General features: G+C 41.2%; 1 protein-coding gene across 1 annotated transcript in view; it reads right to left on the bottom strand.

The window, feature by feature from the left end:
- Positions 1 to 410: 410 nt before the first annotated feature.
- The window catches only part of LCMT1 (leucine carboxyl methyltransferase 1), a 55,151-nt gene continuing 31,531 nt past the window's right edge, over positions 411 to 24,030 (bottom strand). The window contains exons 6-11 of the mRNA XM_059897685.1: positions 16,117 to 16,219; positions 11,758 to 11,878; positions 8,367 to 8,468; positions 6,850 to 6,941; positions 3,145 to 3,242; positions 411 to 634 (exon numbers count right to left, since the gene is read on the bottom strand). Of these exons, the coding sequence (XP_059753668.1) occupies positions 612 to 634; positions 3,145 to 3,242; positions 6,850 to 6,941; positions 8,367 to 8,468; positions 11,758 to 11,878; positions 16,117 to 16,219 (539 nt within the window). The 3' untranslated portion in view covers positions 411 to 611. The remainder of the gene's footprint in view (positions 635 to 3,144; positions 3,243 to 6,849; positions 6,942 to 8,366; positions 8,469 to 11,757; positions 11,879 to 16,116; positions 16,220 to 24,030) is intronic.

Below are 24,030 nucleotides of genomic sequence, written 5' to 3'. Positions count from 1 at the left end.
GGCCCACTTGGATGCTCTTGGGTAATCTCCCATCCCAAGATCCTTAATCACAGCTTCAAAGCCCCTTTTGCCACATAAGGTAACATATTCACAGTTGGAGGGATCAGGGGCTCATCGTTCATCCTGCCACAATGACCAAGGTGAAGGCGGATTTAAGCAGGAAAGGGCAGAAACGGGAGCAGAGGCGAGCTCCAACATCTGGTCAAGGTGCCAAGTGCAATGTCGGGTGCTGCAAACAAGAGCACACAGGAGTAAATCCCACAACGGACGCAAGGGCATGAGCTGAGTCTGACTCACAGGGAGTGAGCCAAGGTCAAGGTCGGGTTAGGACCTCTGGTTCCAGCTGACACAGAGGTGAACCGCAGCCCACCCAGGGGAGCAAAGGATAAACAGCAGAGGACCAACACACCGACAATGGCAACTGAGATTTATTTAAACGGTAAAAGCCGACAGGAACAGGAACTGGTATGAACGACCACCTCGGTAACTGAGGTCTCTCGGCGAGCGGGGAGACTGGTAGCCGAGGCCTAACCACCACTCAGGAAACTTGGAGACTCAGCTCCGGAAAGGTCAGTGGCTTCAGCTCTGGCTCATCACGAGTCTTGAACAGATCAGTAAGTTATTTCCTTCAAGCCTGGGAGGAAACACACAGAAGCTGTGAAGAGACTCTCACAGATTGGGGCAGAGAAAACAGCCAGAGGTGGGAGAATGTGACCTCCGGATCCCAGGCCCACAGTGACCGGCTCTGGGGCACCAGCCACACGTGTGATCATCGCAGCCCCGGCCTCTTGGTTGTGTAAGATGAGACTTCACAAGGCAACAGGAGGTTGGATGAGACTGTGTTTATGGGTGGTTTTAAAGGGATTGAGAAACGTTCTAACAGTTTACGGGCTCTCTGCAGTAAACCTGAAAGTCTATCCTTTAAACGCTGAGCTTTTTTTTTTTCTGAATAATACTTCTCATTCAGACAACTTGTTTAAGGAGTTCATTCTTGAGTGTTCTGCTTTTTACCTTAAACATTTAAAAATTAATATTGGTCTGTTTTTGGTGAGAAGGAAGCCAAAGGGCTAGGGACTAGCCTTAGCAATTTTGTTCACCCTTTTCTCTTTGAGTCAAATTCAGTAATAAAGAAGACTAGTGTAGGCAATTTATTTCTTCACATGTCTAGTAATTTTTTTATCGTATACTGACATGGCAGATAGCAAGTTGAGGAGACTCTGAATTCTAGTATTTTCCTCTGAAGAGTGTTGAGTTTTGTTCTAGCAGGCAATTATATTATTGGAGAATCATCCTGATCTTCTGGAGTCTTGGTTGCAGGGTTGCTTAGTATGAATCTGTCTAGGTTTTGTACTAGAGCCTATTCTTTAGGAACTTGGCCTTTTAAATGCTGAACTTCAAGCAAACACAGTTCTTTCTTTCTTCCCCACACATATATAAGTACAGTAAGTCCCCTACATACAAACGAGTTCCGTTCCGAGAGCGCGTTCGTTAAGTCCAATTTGTTTGTTAAGTCCAACGAAGTTAGCCTAGGTACCCAACTAACACAATCGGCTATATAGTATTGTACTATAGGTCTATAATACTTTTCACACAAATAGTACTTGAAAAACAAACACAAAAAATAAAGAAAACATTTTTAATCTTGCAGTACAGTACCTTGAAAAGTACAGTAGTAGAGTACAACACCTGGCATATAGGGGCTGGCATCGAGTGAACAGGCAAGAAGAGTTACTGACTGGAGGAGGGAGAGGAGGTGGGAGATGGTAGAGCTGAAGGATTGTCAGCAATAGGAGATGGAGGGCAAGCTGCAATTTCACTCACGCATGACGCTGATGGAACGCAAGTTTGCATCTTTGAAAGTTCGCACCTTGAAGGTCTGTATGTAAGGGACTTAATGTACTGATACAACAAAGCAGCCAGGTGCAAAGTGGGGAAAAGAAGCCCCTTACAAAAAAATGCTCAATACATCGCTACTTTACAGAAACTAGAATTAACTCTATGCTATTACAAACCACCTATATTTTCTAAAGTGTGAGAAAGTTAAGTAAATTCAGACATAGCCTCATGACAGAATATTTATAAAGCCATTAAAATGCAAGGGGAAATGCTTATAATATTAAGTTACAAAGATCAGGAATGAAGGTTACATAAATAGATAAATTCAACTCTGCCAAAAAGAAAACAACAGCTAGAAAAAGAATGGAAGGGAAAAGCTGCCAGAGGTTATCTCTGAGTGACGGGCATATGGGTGATTTCTTTTTTCTTTGCCATACTTTTTTAGAAGTTTCCGAAGTCCCTACTAAAAATTACAGTTCTTAAAAGTGCAGGAGGACAGCAGTACAAAAACACACTAATAAATGATTTTTTAAATAAAAAATAATTTAAATGGATTTTGTGCATGAACTGCCCAGCTGGGTAAATTTATAAACTAGCGGAAAGATAAGCCCAAGGGGTATGATTAACAACCTGGAATTTTCACACAGGAGACAGTCCTTGACTCTGCCAAGTTCTTTGTTTTGTACAGACTACCTGCCTAAGGCCATGTGTCAGACACATCGATAGGAAGCTTAAGGGCACCCACGACATTAAAGGCCAGGCAACAAGGGGCAGCTGTAAAGGAGGAACTCGATCAAGATCAAGGCAACAAGAAACACTGAGACAAGCCTCCATGCTCTGTCCCTATGGCCCTACTCTTGCAGGCCAGGGAAATTCATCTTAAATATAAGAGAAGAGAGAAATTCAACCCACAGCTGCAGGGGTGTTAGAGAGATATAATGATCTGTGTGTTTAACATCTAGTAAACCTGGTTACAAGTTGATTAAAAAGACAATCATTGGGTCCTTTTATTAAGATGATTACAAGACTCAAAGTCTCTTACCATCCAGCTGAGAAAATTCCACAGACTTCTAAAGGGCTGTTGGTTTGTTTTCATACATGTGGTTTATTTAAACAGTTCTCCTGGGTTTTGTGCTATAAAAACACAGAGGATATAACAGCTGATTCTCTGGCTATGTTCATGGATCGGATCCACGTATACGTCCCCTAGTTCTTCCTGGGTCGAAAATTCCCGTCAAGTCTTACGTTCTCTGGGGACAAAAAAATTCCCCCTTTCTAGGTTAAATCAATACAAGTGAAGTCACCTACCCAGTTCACTTCCTCCTTTGGTGGCCCAGCAAAGGCAGTAATGCTGCATGAGTTGTTCAAGAAGCTCCATTTCATCCAGGAATTCAAGGGACTCTATTCTGCGGAGAGAATGAAGAGACAACAGTACAAATGTATCCAATCAAAAACGAAGGTCATGACCCATGCTTATATAGTCATGGAAAAGTGTTCAGGATATACTATGTGAAAAGAAGCAGGCTACAGAATAGTATGCATGGTGTGGGCCCATTTTAACTTATTTTTATTGAAAAGGAGAAAAAAATCCCATAAGCAAAGTCAAAAGTGACAAATGACAAACTAGAAAAAAATGTTTGCAATAGAAATGACAAGGGGTAGATTTCCTTGTTATATAAAGAGCTGTTATACTTCAGTAAGAACAACTTCTAAAACTTATTTAAAAGATGGGTAAAAGACCAGTTCACTGGCAAGGAGAAACAAGAGCTTTTCAACCTCATTTATGTGAAAAGAAATGTAAATTAAAACACATGAAATGTTTTCAGCTAACAGCTGACAAAGATAAAAAAAGGCTGATACATCCTTAAAAATAAATAAATAAATAAATACGTTTTTTTTAAAAGGTTGATATACATTTTACCAAGGACACGGGAAAGAGGTGCCCTCCTGCGTTACTAGTAGGATGACAAAATAGTATAACCTCTCTGGAGGGCAATTTGACCATCTCTATCAATGTTTAAAATGTATGTCCTTTCATTCTGCAATTCTGCTTTAAGAATTTACCCTATAGGTGTTCAAGAAATCTCACTGCAGCATCACAGCTGCAATGTAGTAACAGCAAAAAAACAAAACAAAAAACAAACTTTAAAGTAGAAGAGATGGGTTGAATAGATTAAACACATTCATACAATAGGATACTGTACAGCCATATAGGGTAGGTTTATATGAATTGACATGGAACAGCCTCTAAGACTTATCATGGAATTTAAAAAGCAAGTTGTTTAGGAAGTAATGTACATAGTATATTACTATCTATGTAAAGAAAAAGTGGGGGATATATATGGTTATATGTGCATGGACTAATTTTGGAAACTGCAGAAGAAAGTGGTAATGGTGGTTGTCTCTTGAAACAGAAGGTAGCTGATGGTAGTGAGGGTGAGTAACCAGGGGTTTTGTTTTATTTTCACTCGGTACTACTTTATTCTGGTTACTTTTTTTCCCCATCATGTGCTTATATGACTTTTTTCAAAAAATCATTTTAAATGTAAACTTTTAAATATATACACACACAGAGAAACATATGAAAACAGCTCTTTAAAATGTTTTCTGTTGAGATATGCACACACTGGGGCGGTGGGGACAACGCAGGCATTTCCAAAAAGAGTAAAGAAGAAAAATAAAAGATGATCCATATTCCACTATTTACAGCCACTGTTAACACGCTGGTATTGCCATTAGTCCAGGCTGTGTGTGTCTGTGTTTGTGCGCATGTGCGTGTGCGTGAAAGTGTATAGATGTACACGCTTGTGCATGTTTCTGTATTTGTGCTTAGCTCCCGCCCTGGTGTGCAGGCCAAAGAGTCACAACTGAAGTAAGAATGACTATCCAAAAAAAAATAAAATAAAATAAATGAATGAATGAATGAATGAATGACTATCCAAGGAGTACTCTGGTGGCTTCCCAACTAATCTTAGCAGAGGACCTCAAGGCAGGCTTCCCAGTATGAGAAGAAACCAGCATCACGATCAAGGCTCCAGCACCATCATGACCAAGTTCAACTATCAGGACACACTAGACTGTGAAGCTGTTCCCTAGAAGGTGAACTCCACAAAGGCAGGCATGAGGCGCAGTAGGCATCTGTTAAATCAACAGGCCTGCCTCCGGTTTCTTTTTATACAGAGTATCTGGCAAAAGCCCTTGACAAATGTAGACACAAACTATGAGGCATCTGCAGAGCTGGGAGGGCTGGTCGGCCTGGGGTGGACAGACCAAAGGGTGGGCAGACAGACCCGCCTCTTTACCCACCTCTGTTAGGACAAAGGCTGCTGTCTGCAACGTAACTAAATGCCCAGCTATAGACATTACTTTTTAATTACTTTAAAATTATTATTATCAAGGAAACAACCTAAGTGTCCATTGATGGATGGATAAAGAAAATGTGGTATATATACTGACATTTACAATGGAGTATTATTCAGCCATAAAAAAGAATGAAATCTTGCCACATGTGACAACATGGATGGACCCGGAGGGCATTATGCTAAAGGAAATAAGTCAGAGAAAGACAAATACTGTAGGATCTCTCTTCATGTGGAATCTAAAAGAAAACAAACAAACAAAACAATTGGTAGGTGCCGGAGGTGGGCGGTGGGAGGGCAGGCAGGCAAAATATGTGAAGGGGGTCAAAAGGAACAAACTTCCAGCTGTGAAATACGTAAGTCACGGGGAAGTAATGTACAGCATGGTTATTATAGTCAATAATGCTGTATTGCATATTTGAAAGTTGTTAAGAGTAAATCTCAAAAGTTCTCATCACAAGAAAAAAAAATTCTGGAAAAGTAGTGAAGATTGCTGCCATGTCCTGCCTGCCATTTGCTGCACACGGTGGGGTGTTGCTCCAGGACCTTGCTTCAAATGTGATGGCCCGCACTATGGGGCCACTGGAAACTTCTTGCTCATCATTTGCCTGAAATCTTGGCTTGTGTTCACCTTTTTAAACAAAAAATATGCACCAAAAATGCCCACAAATGCAGCTACTAAAACTCCTTTAAAGATCTTCTTTAGAAGATCTTTTATTCTTTGGACTGTGAAGAAACTGATGGAAGGTTTGTTTATTATGTTCTAAATGGAGTTTTGTTTACTACTCAAAATAAAGTGGTTCTCCTTAAAAAAAAAATCCTGTATGTGCAGTGACCGATGTAACTGGACTTGTTATCATTTCACAATATATACAAACATCGAATCATTATGTTGTGTACCTGAAACTAATGTTGTCTATCAATTACACCTCAATTTAAAAAACTGTTATTAACATATATCCACACATAAATAACAGGAACCACCAAACAGGATATGGTAACCCTGAACATCTTGACATGTAGAGATAAATACAATCTATTGTTAAGCTTTTGAAAGGATGGTGGTTTACAGACCAATACATGCAATATCAATCTACTGATTCAAAAAATATAAATCTATATATTGATAAATATTTATCTTTATATACACATAGAAAAAGAATACACCCTAGCTGTCTCTGGAGGGTGCAGCTACAGAGCTCACAACTGCTCTATACTTCATGCACTTTACACTGCTCGAAAATTGTTTTATTGGAACAACGAGCATGTATTTCTTTTATAATGAGAGGAAAAGTCCACTTAAAAATCCATACGCAGACTTTTCCCCCCTTAGGAGCCCTTGGGCAACGTCATTTTCCTGCTTCTCCAAAACACAGGGATTGTGCAAGATTTCCACTGCAGAGGTGTAACCGCTTATTTCAACTAAGATAATCTGTTTGGGCATAAACCTTATCTTGGCTAATAGCTAATGAGTTACTCTCAAGGAGCTACCAATGTTTAATCTACATTAGCAGCAGCTTAACTTGTTTCAAAATAAGTCTAGTTCAGGGTTGAATTTTTTTTTTGTTTTTGTTTTTAACATTAAAGGATACAGACAATGATGCCTTTAATTCACAGTTATCTGCCATGGAGCAAACTCTTGCCAATCCCATACCTGCTCACTTCGGCACGAGGTAATTTGCTGTACAATTCCATCATGTCAATGGCTGATGCCGATTCCCACCCACTCGACAGGAGCCGTTCTTTCTAAAATGTGCAGTGGAGAGAAAGGGAGAGGACAACGTGCTGTCATATGACCCGAGACACTCTTCACGCACACAGAATTTCCCTCGGAGGACTCCTCTTTCAAAAGCCCACTGTGGCCACTGTCATCTTTCTTTTTTTTTTTAATTTTCCCATTTTCTATACTGAACACGCATTGTTACAATGGGGGGAAATGCACACTAAAGTATAATATTTAAAGAGAAATAAAGGAAGAAACTTTTCTACAAGCAACAGTTTTTTAAAGTACCCTAGTGGTAATGTGACACAAGCCATGTAAAAACTAACGTATTTAAATGGGGGCAGGGGTGGGAAGTGTCTCTTTAGCAAAAAAATTTCAAAGGTGGGGGAGTGGGGGGGGCGGGAACTATTACAGGTTCCAAGAGATTTAAGGGACCGATCAGTCAAGTACAAAGTGGGAACCATGTTTGTATCCTGATTCAAATACACCAACTATGAACATGTTTTTAGACGACTGGGGAAAACTGGAGACAAATTGGGTGTTAGGTGCTATGAAGGAGTTCGTGTCGACTTGTAAGGTGTGATAATGGTATCATCATTATCCTGGGGGGTAGAAGGTCCTTATTTATTTTCTTAAATTTATTTTTATTTTATTTTTGGCTGCTTTGGGTCTTTTTTTGCTGTGCGCGGGCTTTCTCTAGTTGCGTCGAGCAGGGGCTACTCTTCGTTGCAGTGCGCGGGCTTCTCATTGCAGTGGCTTCTCTTGTTGCGGAGCATGTGCTCCAGGCGCGTGGGCTTCAGTAGTTGTGGCACGCGGGCTCAGTACTTGTAGCTCGTGGGCTCTAGAGCACAGGCTCAGTAGTTGTGGCGCACGGGCTTAGTTGCTCCATGGCATGTGGGATCTTCCCGGACGAGGGCTCGAACCCATGTCCCCTGCATTGGCAGGCAGATTCTTAACCACTGCGCCACCAGGGAAGCCCAGAAGGTCCTTATTGGTAGGAGAGTCACACTGAAGTATTTATGGGGAAAATGATATACTGTCTGGGATTTGCCTTAAAATATTCCAATGACACCACCAACAAAAATTTGGAAGAGGGGGGATAAATCAAACGATAATGACAAAATGTTATTAAATTACTGAAGCTGGCTGATGGAACATGGGTGTTCATTTTAACTACTCCCTCTACTCTTACGTTGTTTGAAAAACGGCATAGTAAGAAGTTAAGATAATAGGGGGTCGGAAATGTAACTCTGCGTCTTCCATACCAAGATGGCAGGACAGGGCTTGGATTTCCCCCAGCACGATGAACCAGTAGCCCACGTGGAGCCCTAGCTGCCCGGAGGCAGGCACTCACGAGGGACTCTCACATTCTCTTATCTGTGAAGGGAGGGTGCCCTTTCTCGGCTGGCTAACGGTACAAGAGGACGTCCTGGTCTCTGCCCTCTGACCTGAGACTCTAATGACTTGCAGGTCTCCACTCCCGCCAGGTCACACTGTCGTCTCCGCAGGTTCTCAATCATGATCTGCCCAAACCGGTCATCCATGTTCACCTGGGAAGGGACAGAGGAGGCTGGGCATTGCCATAAGGATCTCTTTGTTTGTTAAATATGCAAGATTAAAACAACAACATCCTATTTCTAACCAGTCAAGGCTGATAATACCCACTGCAGGTCACAGAATCCTGAGTGCCATGCTGATGGAGTAGAGCCCCTCGAAAGGCAACTGGGCAGTGTCCATCCATTGCAAACACTCAGTCTGGGAGCCAACAATTCCACTGCCAGCAACCTGTCCTATAGATAGACTCACACGTGAACGCAAAGATGCAAGCACATTTACTGCAGCATTATGTATGGTAGGAAGAATCTGGAAAGAACTTAAATACCCATCATTTGGGGTTAAATTAATTCTGGCATGTTCATATAATGAAATACTATATAGCTGTGAAAACAGGAAAGGAAGATAGACAGATAAACAGATGGACAGATACGAAATGATCCCTAAGATAAACTCTTGAAAAGTAAGGTACAGAGGAATGTGTATAGTATGCTCCCATCTGCCTTTAGGGGGGAAAAAAAACAAACAAACTCTCTCCACATTTATATATGCATAGGAAAATTCTGGAATACAGCAAGGTTGCTTCCCAGATTAGAGGCTGAGGTCTTGGGTAGATAAGAGACTTACTTTTCTTTGTCTACCCTATCGAACTATATGATTTTTTTTTTATTCTGCATGTGGCATTACTTTTTGAATAAAAAACTGGTTTATAAAATATAATTTATATATGTGCACAACTGTCACAAAACAAAATATTATGTACATGGGAATTCCCTGGTGGTCGTGGATAAGACTCTGTGCTTTCATTGCCGAGGGCATGGATTCGATCCCTGGTTGGGGAACTAATATCCCACAAGCCGCATGCAGTGAGGCCAAAAAATATATATATATTATGTACATTATTGTATTGATAGCACATACACTGTTACTTTGTCATATACAAGGTATCAAAAATTCAGCACTTTAACAATATATGAAGTGATTCCCGGATTCATAAGCCAACACCAACGCCAATGTTGCAAGACAAAATCCAATGTTACTCTTTTTTAGGGGGATGCATAAGGCTTATGTGGCACTAATGATAGGACTGCACACTATTCATTCAGGATACAAGCGTATTTGTGAGCACAAACTCCTTCATTTTATTGCCTAGGTTTGAATCCTGGCTTGATACTTAATAGCTGTGAGGCTGTGAGCAAGATGCCTAACCCCTTGGTTCAATAGTCCTCTTACCTGTAAAACTAGGATAGTACTAGTACCTACCTTGAGGGCTGTTGTGATGATTAAATAAGCTAATATATATGAAACTCAAAGAATAGCGCCTGCTATACAAGTCATCAGATTCGAAGAATTTGCAATAATTATTATCATTACTGAAATAACCGTCATCCATGTGGTTTTGTCATTTAACCACTAATTAAAAAATAATATGTTATGTGAGCAATTGACAAATGTGAGGATGATGATTCTGTACTTGTTAGGAAAGAACTGAATTAAGTTAAAAGTTTATTATTCACAAAATGAAGGTGTTGGGTAGGGTTTAACCCCATCTAAGGACAGCTATGGTCAACATATTGAAAACCGGCACATTCTCAGGCCTGTTCCAAAGTGACAGTGTCTCTAGTCAAAACTCACTTAACCCATTGTCTCTCATGTGATGTCGAATAAAGGTTTGTTGAATAAAAGAATACACAAATGAAGCAGAGTGAATGAAATGGTACACATCTGAAATGTGTGGAAACATGGGAAGTGGAATTCCTTTTCCCCCAGGTATGGTATCCTGAAAGCAAAGACAGGTCACCAGGATTTATCCACATCAATACTAAAGACCGATGAGGCCAGCTACCATTACATCCATTCACCAGGACAGAAGACTGAGTCTGAAGAATGCCTCCAATTAAACAGAGAAAAGGAAGAAAAAATCAACCAACCAAGAACCACCTATACAGGAACCTGGACTGCGTGAGGGGTGGGCAGGAGGCCAGGAGATCAAGGTCTAGCCTTAGACCTCTCCATAGCTATGTGACATTGGACAAGGTCCTGTGCTGCCCTTATCTGTAATAAAATATAAAAATAAAATAAAACGAGGTAAAAAACAAAATAAAATCAATAAAGCTAAACTAAAATAAACAATAAAAGTAGCTAGTGTATTCAGTGCTTATTATTAGTCCACTGCTGTTCAACATCTCATGAATTCCCATAATAACCCAGAGAAGCAGGTATTCTTTTTTTTTAATGAATGCACTTGCCACATTTAATCTGAATTATTTAGACTTGAGAGGTAGGTATTCTTATCCTAGGTATCTAGGTATCTAGATACCTAGATACCTAGGTATCTAGGTAAGTATCTCTCTCTATCAGAGAGATCCAAATAATAGCTAACTTAATAATAGCTTACTTAATAGCCAGGCAAGGCTGTAAATGCTTGTGCACCTATTAACTCATTTATTAATTATGAAGTCGGGATATTATTATCCTCACTTTTCTGATGAGGAAGCGGGCACAGAGAGGTTAAGTAACTTGTCCAGGTCACACAGCTAGGCAGTCTGCCTCCAGAGCATGGACTCCCAACCACCAAGCAATTCTTCTCAGGTCACACAGTCAATAATAAGAGCTAGGGCCGAGATTCAGATCCAATCTGAATTATTCCGAAGCCCTAAAACATAACCCCTTTCGGCACTAGACCAAAGGAGAAAAACAGGGAGCTCTTGGGCCAAGCTCAGCGATTTTAGAAAGTAGGAAATTTTACATTAAAATCCTGCATTTCTAACCTTTCTTGAAAAACTGGGAGTTCAGGCAACTCCAGGCTCACTCCACATGGTAACAGTTGGCTGGAACTGAATAGTGGGCACCCCATGAAATGGGACATGGGTGCCCCAGTTCACCACAGTCCCCATCACTCCACACTATATAACACCTAGCCAACTGCCTGCATCTGCATCACTACCTGCCTCTGAAGGCATCTGAGTTTGCTACACCTACACTGATGATAGCCAAAAGTCCTTCCATCAAAATCTATGACTTTAAAGGAAACACAATGATAAGAACTCAAACAGCTTTCTTAAAGGACAAGACAGAAGTTCCAAATACTCTGGCTAAAAGTTTGCCGGCAGTCAAGAACTCAGGAGTACTAGGTTTGCGGGAACTGATTAATAAAGGAAGATATGTGAGTGGCTGGAGGCAAAAGGAAAAGGGTAAGTGAAAGCATATTCCGAGGGTGCTCAGAGAGAGAAAGCCACCACTGGCGTCCCAAGCAGAAGGCAAATTTCTTGTGCTTCCTTTTACCTGTTCGTAGTTTATGAACATGGCAGTCTCAAAACTCTTGGCTGCCCACTTGAGAAGGTTTGTAGACTGCTCCGGAGTCATGTAAACCAGCACACATTCAGCTATCAGGAGGGTTGGCAATCTTAAGGAAAGAAAAAAAAGGCACATAAATATGTTTTCATCAAAATGGGACTCTCAAATTGCACTCATGTTACAGGGAGGGCACTTCATACCCCAGGAAAACCAGAAGCACTAGTTTTCACATCAACAATCAGTGCATCGCGGCCCAAAGTTTTACACTGTAAAAAGGTGAGCAATCAGCAATGATTTTTGTCTTGCTGGTGAAAATGTGTTAAATGTGTGTGGTAGACTATAAAAATAGCTAGAGTCTTCCCTACTGGGCACCCACAGTGTGGCGATGTGAACCGGCAGATTCTCCCACTCAGGAGGTGAAGCTTATTTCCCTTCCCCTGGAATCTGGGTTAGTCATGGAACTTGCTTTGGCCAATGGAACAGCAACAGACAGGATACAAGCAGAAGCTTGGAAATGACTTACACACTGGTGCTTGCTCTCTTGCTGCACTTGGAAACCTGAAACCACCATGTGAATGAACCCAAGCTAGCTTACCACTGGAGGGGAGGTCCTGTGGATGAGAATGAGGCAGCCCAGGTGACCTGCCCACCGTCCACACATGCGTGAACCCCAGGGCACATCACCTAAACCTGGCCCCCAGCAGACGAGCCACCCACCTAAGCCCAGGCCAGGTAAAGAAGGCTATATGGGAGTCTCTTGTATTATTTTTGTAACTTTTTTGTGGATTTGAATTATTTAAAAATGAAGTTAGGCATTTTTAAAATATATTTTCTAAGAGGTAGCCATTAGCAATATTAAAAAAAAGGATTAATATTTTTCAAAATATAAGTGAAAGAAAAGCAAAGACAAGACAGCCCATAAAGGAAAACAGAGAATACAAATGAAACCACAAGGAGGAATACATAATTCGAATACTTGTTTCAACAATTGTTTTTCATCCATTTTATACATCTCCAAAAGCGAGGCAAACTTCCCTATCAAGAGCTAGCCCAATTTATACCCAATTACTTCCCTAACCTTCCAGCACATCTGCCAAAACAGATGGTTACTGCAACTATAGTTAGAGCCAGAGGCAACTGACTCAGGGCCTATCACGTGCCAATTCCTGTTCAACTGTTTTCGCATGCCATTACTTGATCTTCAAAACCATCTTGTGAGATAGTTTTTAGCCCAGTTAATAAATGAAAACACTAAGGCTCAAAAAGATTAAAAAAAAACACTGCCCCCTGTTAAACAACTAGTGAGCAGGAGAAGACAGACAGAGACCCAGGGTAAGATTCTAAGACTCGTGCTCTCCTCGTTCTGAGAAGGCTCCAGGCCCATGGGTACCAGCTTTAACCAATCTACTGCTGACTTCACAAACCCGTGTGCCCCCGAGAAATCCAGTGGTGTCCCTGAAAGTTAACACTTCCCTTCAGCTAAAAGAAAACACACTACTTGCTCAACACTGCTAATTATCAGAGAAATGCAATTCAAAACTACAATGAGGTACCACCTCACACCAGTCAGAACGGCCATCATTAAAAAGTCCACAAATAACAAATGTTGGAGAGGGTGTGGAGAAAAGGGAACCCTCCTACACTGTTGGTGGGAATGTAAATTGGTGCAGCCACTATGGAAGACATTATGGAGGTTCCTCAGAAAACTAAAAATAGAGATAGAGTTTCCATATGATCCAGCAATCCCACTCCTGGGCATATATCTAGACAAAACTCTAATTCAAAAAGATACATGCACCCCTACATTCATAGCAGCACTACTCACAATAACCAAGACATGGAAATAACCTAAATGTCCATCGACAGATGAATGGATGAAGAAGATGTGGTACATATATACAATGGAATACTACTCAGCCATAGAAAAGAACGAAATAATGTCATGTGCAGCAACATGGATGCAACTAGAGATTACCATACTAAGTGAAGTAAGTCAGAAAGAGAAAGACAAATACCATATGATATCACCTATTTGTGGAATCTAAAATACGGCACAGGGCTTCCCGGGTGGTGCAGTGGTTAAGAATCCACCTGCCAATGCAGGGGACACGGGTTCAATCCCTGGTCCGGGAAGATCCCACATGCCGTGGAGCAACTAAGCCCGTGCGCCACAACTACCGAGCCTGCACTCTAGAGCCCACGAGCCACAACTACTGAAGCCCACGTGCCACAACTACTGAAGCCCGCGCACCTAGAACCCATGCTCCGCAACAAGAGAAGCCACTGCAATGAGAAGCCCGTGCACCACAACGAAGAGTAGCACCCGCCTGCTGCAACTAGAGCAAGCCCATGCACAGCAACGAAGACCCAACCTACCCAAAAATAAATTAAAAAAAAAAAAAAGGGCACAAATGAACCTATCTATGAAACAGAAACAGGCTCACAGACAGAGAGAACAGACTTGTAGTTGCCAAGGTGGGAGTGGGGGGAGGGACAGACTGGGAGTTTGGGGCTAGCAGATGCAAACTATTATATTGGTATATAGAATGGATAAACAACAAGGTCCTACTCTATAGCGCAGGGAACTATATCCAATATCCTGGGATAAACCATAATGGAAAAGAATATGAAAAAGAATGTATATATGTGTATAACTGAGTCACTTTGCTGTACAGCAGAAATTAATACAACATTATAAATCAACTATATTTCAATTAAAAAATAAATTTAAGAAAACACACTACATTCTGCAATCAGTGAACCACCTAAGGGTCTCCCCAAAGGAAAAAAGAAGCACAAATACTCTTTACAGTGTATTGACCTTGCTTCTGAACACCTGGTGAGACAGACTCAGACAATAAAGCTGGAGTGACAACACTGGGTCAAGTAGAGCTGTCCCTGACATTTGGGCTGGTGGACATGTAAATCCTAAGAATGAGAGCCTGGCTGATGATTCTAGACTAAACACGTAAGCAAGAACTTCAAAATGCAGAGGCAACAGCCATCACTGTGCTGAAGTGTTAGGAAGATCACACTTTAACCCCCTATGCTTCCCACCCCTCCATCGCCCAAAGCTCACCTGTATTTGCACCTGTCCTTACCCTCCTTCCTGCCCTCTCAGAAGAATGGAGAGTGCTTCTCTTCCCTCAAAGGCTAGTTAACCTCAGTCCATGCTCTACATCCTCCCTTCCCTCTCCTCCAGCAATGATTTCCCTTGTTGCTAATTTCTTTCATCGTTTGCCACTGATTCTTTGCCTTCAATTTATTCTTTAAAATAACTTTCCCTTTCCCTTACCTGCCTTCCAAACCTCTCCCTTGAGTTACTCACCTCAAATATCCTTGAAAGTGTCTTCTTCACCTACATTAGACCAGGTAGATATGCCTTTTCCTCCCACTAGCTCTTTATCTATTTGACCAGCATCACTGTGCTAAAACCACCCATCTCACTCCCCTCCTCTGCCTCCCAAAGGTAGCCACTCTCAAGAATTTGGTGTGAACCCTTCTGGCCCATTTTAAAAATACTTCTGTTACGTATATATGTAATCATGAAAATACAGTATTTGGGGGGATTTGATTTTACACATTTGGTATCACACTCTGCAATTTAATTTTTAAAAACTCAACATTAGGTTTTTGAGCTCTCGCCAAAGTCGTTTCTAATTTTCTGCTACTAAAAACGGAAGCTGCAATGAACATCCTCCTTGTACATACATGTAGACCTTCTCGGGGGGACACACACAACAATGGAACTGCAAATTCATATGGTACTGACAATTTTACTAGATAATTCCAGATCATTCCTTGCAATGGTCACACCAAGATCACTCCCACCAGTGGTGTACGACCATTCCTTTTCCCCTGATATCCTTGTCAACACTTGATACTGTCAGACTGTTACATTTTTGCCAACTTGGTGGGAGTAAAACAGAATTTCATCTGATTACTACTTAAGTTCAATACCATTTTAATATGATACCCCGTTTCCTCTTTGAGCTGCCTGGTCATCTATCCTTTGCCCATTTTTCTACTGGACTTTTTAAAAAATAGTAGGTATTCTTTATATAGCCTGGATGCTAATCCTTTCTTTATATGTTATAATTATATGTTTCTATGTATACAGTTATCTTCCCTCAAACTTATATTAGTAATCAGTATTTTACAAAAGCAATACAGGTGATTCTCATGGGAAAACAGACTCAAGGAACATTGCTTCTCAAAAAATTTCAGAAAACTACTCTAAGTAGCAATGAAAAAAAAATGGTACATGTTATCATGCCACACCTCCAACTGGCCTTATCTCAAATTAGCATGAAATCACAAATGTAAGAGGTTAAAAAAAAATCTCACTGTGTATTCATGTTACATTTCTTTAGTTTCTCTTCCAGTTCAGGTATATCTCGGAGATCTCCTCCAATGATGGCATATCTTGTTGAATCCAACATGTGCCCATCTGTAAATGTAAGAAGAGATTATAATTTCAACAGAAATTGATCAAGAAGAGATTATAATTTCAATGGATGTGACTTTTTCAAAACTAAAGTAAATGTATTGTTTTTCTCCATTATAAAAATGCATGCTCGGGCTTCCCTGATGGCGCAGTGGTTAAGAATCTGCCTGCCAATGCAGGGCACACGGGTTCGAGCCCTGGTCCGGGAAGATCCCACATGCCACAGAGCAACTAAGCCCGTGCGCCACAACTACTGAGCCTGCACTCTAGAGCCTGCGAGCCACAACTACTGAGCCCGCGTACCACAACTACTGAAGCCCACACGCTTACAGCCCATGCTCCGCAACAAGAGAAGCCACCGCCATGAGAAGCCCATGCACCGCAACAAAGACTAGCCCCCACTCGATGCAATTAAATAAAGCCCTCGCACAGCAACAAAGACCCAACGCAGCCAAAAACGAATGAATGAATGAATAAATAAATTTATTAAAAAAATAAAAATAAAAATCCATGCTCATTATGGGAAAAAAAAATCAGGTAAGAGGAGGGTGAAAATTAACTAAAAATCATACCTTCCAAAGACAACTATTAGTGTTTTAGTGTATAACATTCTAGCCTTTTTTCTATGTGCTTAAACACCTATACAAAACACGGACACATCCTCCCTCTCTCTCTCTCTCTCTCTCTCTCTCTCCCTCAAATGCATACGCACACACACATATACACACACCCTGCACAAAAAAAGATAATGGGGTCACCCAATACTTGTTTTGAAAGCTTTTCCTATTTAACAATAGTATCACGGACATCATTCTCTATGATTTCACCATGCTCCATGGAGTAGATAAAACTTACTTAGCCAATCGCTCAATATCAGACAGGCAGTATTTCCAAGTTTACTCCATCTCAGGCACTGCAATGAACATCCTTGTATACATGTCACAAAGGACTTGTCCAGTTACGCAGGTTATGATGAGAAGAATTAGGAGATCAAAGAGTATGCCTATTTAAATATTGGTACCAATTGTTCTCTAAATGTTTTGTCAATTTGTGAGCTATTATGTTTAAAAGAAAATAGTTTAAGTACTAAAGTATTTACAAATAAAATATTTCCTTTAAAATATTCCACCAGAGGTTGGATGGAATGGTATGTATAGTAGTTCTCAAGCTTTGGCAGGCATCAGATTCACCCAGAGGGCTTGTTAAAACAGACTGATCAGGGTCTGGCCCCTGAGTTTCTGATTCAGATTTTTCAAAAATAGAAATCTGTATTTCTAACAAGTTTCCAGATGGGGTTGATGCTGTTGGCCTGGGACTACACTTTTAGAACCACCAGTACAGACGAAATGAGACTGGCAATAAAGTTAGGTGACGGGTACATGGAGGTTCACCAATCTAGTCACATTATTTTTGTGTAGGCCTGAAATTATTTTCAATTTAAACTCTCTATTTTTAAAAATAGATTATAATAAAAAAAGAAATTAAATTGCTTGATTATTTACCTGAAGCACTGTTCACTCAACTTCCTCAAAGGTACAAACCACGGAAGAAGCTGGGACATTCTACAGCCATCCTACATCATTGCTAAGAACTCAGGTTCTCTCCTGAGAACCCACAGCAAACAGTGTGGGAAAGGCGAAACAGCATGTAAGCAGGTTCTCCCTTATTTTCTTGAGAACCCCATTCAGCTGGTTCAAATACACTTGGCCACACCCCATAAGCTACAAGAAATACCTCTTAGGAATCTGCTAGATGTCAGGAAACCACCAAAGGGCAAGGCTGGGAAACCCAGAGTCAGTCCCAGGCACCATAACACCTGAGTCCAGAAAAGAATATCAAGGATGTGAAGGTACTTGCTTGTCCTGCTGTGAAAACAAGCAGTGATTCCCAAATGCCTGTGTGCCTTCTTACAAATAACATATATATTCAAGATGAGTTTTTCCATCCCTGACCGCACACACACACACAGACACACACACAAAGAGACCATCAGAATGTTGAAGCATGTGGTTTCCTTGAACTGTGCAATTCACGGAAGACACGTCTTACTCAGAGATGTGGATCTAAAGGTAGCACACAAGACAAAAATGGCACATGGTCAAGATTACTCTTAAAAATTGAGCACAATGTGCAGCAGAGCTGCAAGGGTCAGTGACCTGGGGCACACCCAGCAGAGGCCCATCCGTGTGCCCTGGCAAGCTGGCATACTGCCTGGGAAGTGCTGGACGTGATGTCCCCAAGGTCCCATTAATGACAGAATCTGATGCTCTAATAACACACACCACACCCCCATCATGAGCCCCACGCTCCTCTGAAGTCAGGGGCTACTCAAGCTGTGTAGAAACAGAAGGTCTATTACCCGCCCTTGAAGGATGCCTTACCTTCATTTCACAAGAAACAGAATGCATCTGGTAGAGGATACAGGCTCAGGGCAAGTTTCAAAGGAGTTTTACTATTCTGGGAAGAGATGCCATTTTTATAAAATCTAACACTAGCAAGAGACCATGGGAACAACAAAAAAACCTTGATACCTTTGGAATGCTTCTGAGACTGGGTGAGAAAAAGACCTTGCTCATCAAAACGAGACCCACAATCCCTTCCTTTTTTTCTATTTTCTACTTCCTAAGAGAAAAATGGGAGGGGATTAAAAGCTTTTTGTGTGATACTCTTATAAGAAGAACTTTCTAAAGGAATAGCCCATACTTGCCCAATTCTGGAAGCCAATTAACATTGATTGAAAACCTCCGAACTGCTACTAGTAGTTCCTTCTGTGATCAATCTTTAGAGGATTGACTTCTAAGAGGATTTAAGAGGGAGAACCCCTGAAAACATAACACCATGATGGGTTTTTAAAAAATTAAGAACCAATTTGTAACATGGCCAGAATGAAGAGACAAGTATAAAAATCCTATTCCTCAGGCTTGGTCATCATTTCATTCAAGCGGCAGTTCTCAACCAGGGCAACTTTGTCCCTAGGGAACATCTGGCAGTGCCTGGAGACATTTTTGGTTGTCGCAACTGGGGGATGCTAGTGGCATCTAACAGGCAGAGGTTAGGGATGTTGCTAAACATTATAAACTGTGCAGGGCAGCCCCACAACAGGGAGTTATCCGGCCCCAGGTGTCAGGAGGGCTGAGGTTAAGAAACCCTGCGTTAAACTTACACACAAAGATTCAAAGATCATTAGTCAACGTTAAAATTTTAAAATCCTTAAATAGTCCTAATTATTCTTGGATAGGGACAACTTAACATGCCGTAGCTTTTATCCAGGACACGGTTTCCAAGATGAAAACTCTCTTTGGAGTACGCCTGCAGAGGAATGGGCTTTGGTCTCAAACAGCCCTGTCAGCAGATGTCTACTCTGCCAGTTCCTAGTCATATGGCATGCCGCTCACGCCTACTTTTAAGTATAAAATGCATACAGTGGCAACCTCATACAGTTATGGCTAAGATTAAGGGCGATGTCAAAGTGCTGAGCTCCATGGATCCCAAACTGTACTGAGGTGCCCTGGGGTGGCACAACCAACTCACAAGGGCAGAACAGGATGTTTTAAATTTTTGAGGGAAACCCAGAGATGCTCAACATGCACCAGACACAAGCAGACCACCAGCTCAAGGCAGTCACCGTTTCCACAGGAGACTTCTCTGCACTCCTTTTAATGACACCGTATCTCTGCAAAGCTGATTTCTCAGGTGTGACTGTGATGAAAAAGCCACTACTGCTCAAACATCATTTGCAGTATTGCAAGAGGAACAGGTGGTAGTGTCCAATCTGGCTCCCAGGTGAGGTCATAAAGGGCCCGACAGGAGCACATATCCCATTAGAAGTAACTATGGTTATTTAAGAATGAAATTAAGAGAGTATTTGTTCTTGGAATGTAAGTGGCTTTTTTTTCAAATGACCAAGAAGTTGTTAGGACATAAATACTTACAATGCTTGAAACCAACTTATTAATAAACAGAATAAACAGAACTGCTGACATGTTTTTTAACCTAGAGTCATCATGAAAAATTTACTGAGGCACTTAGTAAAGGAAAGTGGGCATACACTCCTTGGCCTAACTCAATGGTGGTACATCGTGGAGGTCTTCTGTGAAGACCAGACCACAGATGATTAAATCCAGGCAGGTGCTGAGAAGCTCCACCCAGATGAACCCAACCCAAACTGCCAAGCTGCAGGATTGTGAGCTAAACAGACAGCTGTTATTTTAAGCCACATGCTTTGCAGTGGTTTGTTACAGAGCAAAAGCTCATATAGGCTTTAATTATCTACCTCATTAAGCTCACACCTATGAAAGGCAGGAGAAAGTGAAGATTTACACAATGTAACACGGTAGTTAAACACACACACACATACACACACACACAATCCACAGGGAATACAAGTCATGATCTCTTCCATCACCTCCAAGTCAGCATTTCAAGAGAGATGTGTTCCTATGTGCTACTGACCTGTAGTGAGTCCCATCAATCCCATTCATTATATGTCTTCAAAGACAGACTCATTATTAGGATTGCAAAGTGTTCTTTTAGGTCCACAGATTTTCCTAGAACATTTTAGTTTAAAAATTAAAAAGCTGGGATTGACATGTACACACTGCTATATTTAAAAAGGATAACCAACGGGGACCTACTGTATAGCACAGGGAACTCTGCTCAATGTTATGTGGCAGCCTGGATGGGAGGGGAGTCTGGGGGAGAATGGATACATGGATACGTATGGCTGAGTCGCTTTGCTGTGCACCTGAAACCATCACAACGTTGTTAATCGGCTATACTCTAATATAAAATAAAAAGTTTAAAAAATTAAAATTAAAAAAAAAAAAGCGTTGTAAAATAAAGACAGCCTCAGGTGGATTTCTGGACCACACAGAAGTTTTGCTTGTTTGTCTGTCCATCTGTCCACCCGGGAATACTTACTGAGCTCTCATTATGTCCTGGGCACTGAGTCCTGGGAAGAAACTGATGAACAAAAAGACACGGTCCTGCCCCCATGGGGCCTGCAATCCAGCAGGGAAGATGAGGAGTGGACAAGTGTGGGGAACACTACAAAGGGGGGTGCAGTCTTTTGGGAGTGCGTAACAGGGTCCCACCTCCCTTAGAAGAGAGTCCACACTACTTGGCCTGGCCGAGGAGATCCTGCATGATGCAGCCGCTGACGCCTTCTTCAGCTTCATCTTGAGCCATGCACCCCTCCCCACTGCCAGTTCTTTTCGGCTTCCTCGCACGCTCCTTCTTTCCCTAAGCTTGCCTTGTGTGAGACAATCTTCCCCCTAGAGAGTTTCTCCTTCTTACGGCTCAGCTGAAATACCTGACACCACTCTGCAATGCTTCGATTTCTTTGCTCTTCTTACTTTATACTCAACCAGTTCCACATAGGAGCTGAGATGGATTACAAAGACACAAACATTCACTCATTCAAGCATTCAGGTATGTATTTATTCCATCAATAATCTCTGTGTGCCAGGCACTGTTCTAGGTGCTGGGGATATAGCAATGAACAAGACAGGAGAGGTCCCTGTGCTCCCGAGGCTTATCCCCTCAAGGAGGGAGAGACGGTGAATCATTAAACAAATGAAGAATCAAGACAGCATCAGAGTATTAAGAGCGATGAAGAAAATTTAAAAGAGGAGAGAAAACTATGCCTAGAGTAGGAGGTGGCAGCTGAAATGAGACATGGGTGATGAGATGGAGCCCATTAAGCAAAATTAGGGGGAAAGAGTTCCAGGCCAAGGGAAGAGGAAAGGTTTGAAGGTGAGAGCAAGCTTGGCACATTCAGAGGACAGCAGGAGAGCAGTGTGGTGAGATCATAGTTACTGTAGTCAAAAATAAAATCGGGGGACTTCCCTGGTGGTGCAGTGATTAAGAATCTGCCTTCCAACGCAGGGGACACAGGTTCGATCCCTGGTCAGGGAATTAAGATCCCACATGCCGCGGGGCAACTAATCCCGTGTGCTCTAGAACCTGCGTCACAACTAGAGAGCCCGCATGCCACAACTAGAGAGCCCACGCGCTCTGGAGCCCGCACCACAACTAGAGAGAAGCCTGCGCACCGCAATGAAGAGCCCATGCACCACAACTAAAGATCCCGTGTGCCGCAACTAAGACGCAACGCAGCCAAATAAATAAATAATAAATAAAATATTAAAAAAAAGGAAAGAAAATCAGGAGGCATCCAGACACCCAATTAACCATGTAGATTTCAGCACTAGAAAGATTTAAGCAGGAAAGTAATAGAATCTGACTTACTTTTTAAGAACTCATCCTGACTTACTTTTCGTTGTGTGCTCATTTACATACTTTTAATTTCTTACCCTGTGCATACTTCAGCTTAAGAAAACATCTATCATCAATTCTAAGATGCATATATTTTTCACATTTTAACATTTCTGAAATCGGGATGCATCTAACAGTCGATAATGTATCAGTTTTATTTGTCAGCACTTTTTCTTTCCTATTGATAAATAAATAGTGGTGATTCTTACAATCAGAGCCCCAGGGGTTTGATGAAAAAGGGTAATTTTTAAACGAAATTTTTGTCAGTTTTATTATCATCTATCACTTTTCTCAGATTTTCATTCACGTTTTTATTTATTTTTATTCAGATTCCTTTCTCAGTATGATGGCAAGATCAAAAACTATTGATATAAAGGACAAGATTGGAAAATTTACCCACATAAGACACAAACACAGATTTAAAACAACAAGCAAAAGACTTAGAAAAAAATATACAATAAAAAAAGTTGACAAGAGACTTCCCTGGTGGTGCAGTGGATAAGACTCCACGCTCCCAGTGCAGGGGGCCCGGGTTCGAGCCCTGGTCAGGGAACTATATCCCACATGCGTGCCGCAACTAATAGTTCACATGCCACAACTAAGGAGCCCATGAGCCACAACTAAGGAGCCTTCCTGCTGCAATTAAGGAGCCCTGGAGCTGCAACTAAGGAGCCCAGGTGCTGCAACTGAGGACCCGGCGAGCTGCAACTAAGGAGTCTGTGAGCTGCAACTAAGGGAGCCCGCCTGCTGCAACTAAGACCTGGTGCAACCAAATAAATATAAATATATAAATATTTTTTTAAAAAGTTGACAAGAGGCTTTTATCAAAGAACATATCTGTATGTTATAACGGGTTCCTATAAATTGAAAAAAAAAAAAAAAAAAAGGCAGGGGGGAAACAATGCAACTGAAGAAAAAAATGGGCAAAGGAAATGAAGAAGCAATTTACAAAGAAATTCCTAAAGGCCAATAAAACTACAGAAAGATACTCCATCTCACTAGCATTCAAAGTTATATAAAATTTTAAAACAATGGGACATTGTTACAGCCCATCAGATTGGTAGAAATTTTTAAAAATGATAATATCCAGCGTTAGTGAGGGTGTAGAGAAAGAGAATCCTCATCTACTCTTAATGAAAACATAAATTAATAAAAAAGGTCTTGAAGATCAGTTTGGTAGTAGCTATTAAAATTCACAATGTACAATTCTTTGAGATAGCAATTCCTGCAAATATGCACATATATATGTGTTTTCTACAACACTGTTGCATATAGAAATATAAAAAGGCAGCAATCTAAATGACCATCAGTAGGGAAAAGATTAAATAAAACGGAATTTCCGTGCAGAGGAGTACTATAAAGCCATTAGAAATAATGAGGTAGATTTATATATTCTGACATGAAAAGACAGCCATGATTTACTAGGACGTGAAAAGAGCAAGTCACTAAACAGTATGTATAAATTATTTATTTTATTAAAATTACATATAAACCTATATTTATATATAGAAGTATAGATCCATTCGTTCAACAAATAT

This window comes from Balaenoptera ricei, chromosome 15 (genome assembly GCF_028023285.1).
Source record: "Balaenoptera ricei isolate mBalRic1 chromosome 15, mBalRic1.hap2, whole genome shotgun sequence".
Lineage (NCBI taxonomy): Eukaryota > Metazoa > Chordata > Mammalia > Artiodactyla > Balaenopteridae > Balaenoptera > Balaenoptera ricei.
Note: the sequence above shows the minus strand (reverse complement) of the source record. Positions and strands in the feature narration are given on the sequence as shown.